The sequence below is a fragment of the Telopea speciosissima genome, chromosome 2, assembly GCF_018873765.1.
Source record: "Telopea speciosissima isolate NSW1024214 ecotype Mountain lineage chromosome 2, Tspe_v1, whole genome shotgun sequence".
Classification (NCBI taxonomy): Eukaryota; Viridiplantae; Streptophyta; class Magnoliopsida; order Proteales; family Proteaceae; genus Telopea; species Telopea speciosissima.
In genome coordinates this window covers 23326747-23328911 of record NC_057917.1, presented here as the reverse complement: position 1 = coordinate 23328911, position 2165 = coordinate 23326747, and the positions used below count along the sequence as shown (strand labels likewise).

Genomic DNA, 2165 nt, shown 5'->3' with positions numbered 1-2165 from the left:
GAGGCTGCAAGACAAGACTGCCATCATCATCATCCAATAAGAGGCTTACATCTGGTAATGGGTGTATCATGGTATGATGTGCTTGTAGATATGTTTGTACTGTAAATTATGAATCACAATAATCTTCTATCTTTTATCTCTTATAAATAATTGATGTTGCGCCATGTTTGCAAGGCAGTCCTGTAGCACCCCAGACTCCACAATCACAATAACTATTCTCCACATTAACTACAAACTTGTACCTCCCATCTTGTACCTCAAATTGATTTGTGGATGCAGGATAAACTGTACAAAATCTGGACTCACTTTGTACTATGTCCAACCTCTTCTTCATTTGTGGTGTCATTTTACCCACAAATGAGACACCCATTTCATATCTCTTTTGTAACCTACCCATCAATCTCAACCTTATCTCATCAATCAATGTAAGGATTGGTTTGCTTCTTGACTATCCTGTCCACTGGTTGAAAGACTCTATCATATTATTAGTGACATGGTCACTCTTAATCCCATGGTCAAATGCATGTCTAGACCATACTGATACTGGATTTTTCATCAACCAGTCATGGGCTTCCTTATTGAGAGACTTCATGGCATTCATTGATCTCTGGAACTGAATGGGATTGTAGGCTCTGATAGCAGCCCAGAAATGGCTCTTTAAAAGTGCACCATGATATTTCACTTTAAAGTTGTTGTACAGATGTCTGGCACAATGCCTGTGGTTGGCATATAGAAATATCTGTGCTATTGCTTGGGAGAGTCCCTATAAAATAAGAAAATGCAATTGATCAAAATTTAGGTGATGTATAGTACAAGTCATAAACAAACCAGTTTCCAAAATTGATCTAAAAAAAGAGCAAACCTTACTCATCATACCTTTGGTTTGTCAGTCATGAATGTGATAGGCAACACCATTTCTGTAAAAATTGAATCATGCAAGTGTTGTAAGAAGAAGATCCAGCTATCCTTGCATTCGGATTCAACAACACCAAAAGCAACAGGGAATAATCCATTATTCCCATCAATTGAAATTGCTGCCAATAACACACCACCATATGGTCCTTTAAGGTGGCAGCCATCTAGGCCTATAAATGGCCTACACCCATTCAAGAATCCCTTCTTGCATGCTTCAAAATAGATAAACAGGTGCCTGAATACTCTAACTTCTTTCAATAGCACTGTTCTTGGTTTAGATTCTATCACATAATTGCTCCCTGCATTTTTTTCTAATAACTTATTCCCATACTTTGGCAAAAGTGCATATGACTCTGCATGTGATCCTTCATTCCACTCCCTTGCACGAACCCGAGCCCTATAATATTGCATTTTGTGAGGCTCAAGTTGCCATTTGTCTTTCAACAACTGCTTCATTGTCTCTTTTTTCATGTCTGGGTCACTCCTCAATTTGTCCTCAAGTTTTTTGGGGACAAATTGCATTATTATTTGTGCTAATTCTGACACAAGTGTGCTCTGAGATATATGTTTTAATCATATAAGTGTCCACCTCATCAATAGGTGAACCATGGCATCTCCACATGCACCCATCACCTTTACAAATTACAGTAACCCTTAACTTTTCATTTTTTTATCTCAGAAATTCAAATCCCTCTTGAATAGAATAATCAGCAAGAGCAGCCATGAATGCATAAACATCAGGAAAAATTTGTCCAACTTGCAGGCTGATTCTTTCACCCTCCTCATTTACCCCCTTTAATCCCTCCTCTTCATCTGACTGGTAATCAGACTACTCATCCTTACTCTCTACCTCCTCTGATTTACTATGTTCAGAATCTCCATCACTCTCACCATCACTACTATCTATAGATGTTTCAACTTCATCCTCAGAACCCTCTTTCCATTCTTCATCATTTGGATCAGACATTTCAAAGCCCTCATCATCAGTAGCATCCTTTGTACCTGAATCATCTTCTCCACCCCCTTAAGCACTACTCTCCTGTCTAATAGCAGTCTGGCTACTTGAAGCAACATGTCCACCCCCTTTAGCATTAGTATCCCCTATATTGGTTGTACTCTGACTTGATACCTTTATCACACCAACACCTCCAGCACACTTGCTAGCAGTATGAACATGCTCAAAACCAGCAACAGTATCACTAAGTTTAGCAAGGCTTCTACTTGATGATCTGATAGTAGAAGGAGTCTCA

The 2165-nt window shown here is 38.9% G+C and overlaps 1 protein-coding gene across 1 annotated transcript; it reads right to left on the bottom strand.

Moving 5' to 3' along the window:
* Positions 1-448: 448 nt before the first annotated feature.
* On the bottom strand, positions 449-1882 carry LOC122650570. The gene is made up of 3 exons (XM_043843972.1): positions 1766-1882; positions 877-1470; positions 449-763 (listed from the first exon to the last, which is right to left on the bottom strand). Exons 1-3 carry the CDS (start codon positions 1880-1882, stop codon positions 449-451), a joined length of 1026 nt encoding a protein of 341 aa, XP_043699907.1.
* Positions 1883-2165: the final 283 nt, after the last annotated feature.

Bases quoted from the DNA above. Each gene is read 5' to 3' on its own strand.
- LOC122650570 (XM_043843972.1), bottom strand. From the start codon at position 1,882: ATGTCTGATCCAAATGATGAAGAATGGAAAGAGGGTTCTGAGGATGAA. The intron at 1,471-1,765 runs GTAGAGAGTAAG...CATATATCTCAG, and splicing joins AACATAGTAAATCAGAGGAG to AGCACACTTGTGTCAGAATT. The intron at 764-876 runs GTATGATGAGTA...CTTATTTTATAG, and splicing joins TCATGACTGACAAACCAAAG to GGACTCTCCCAAGCAATAGC.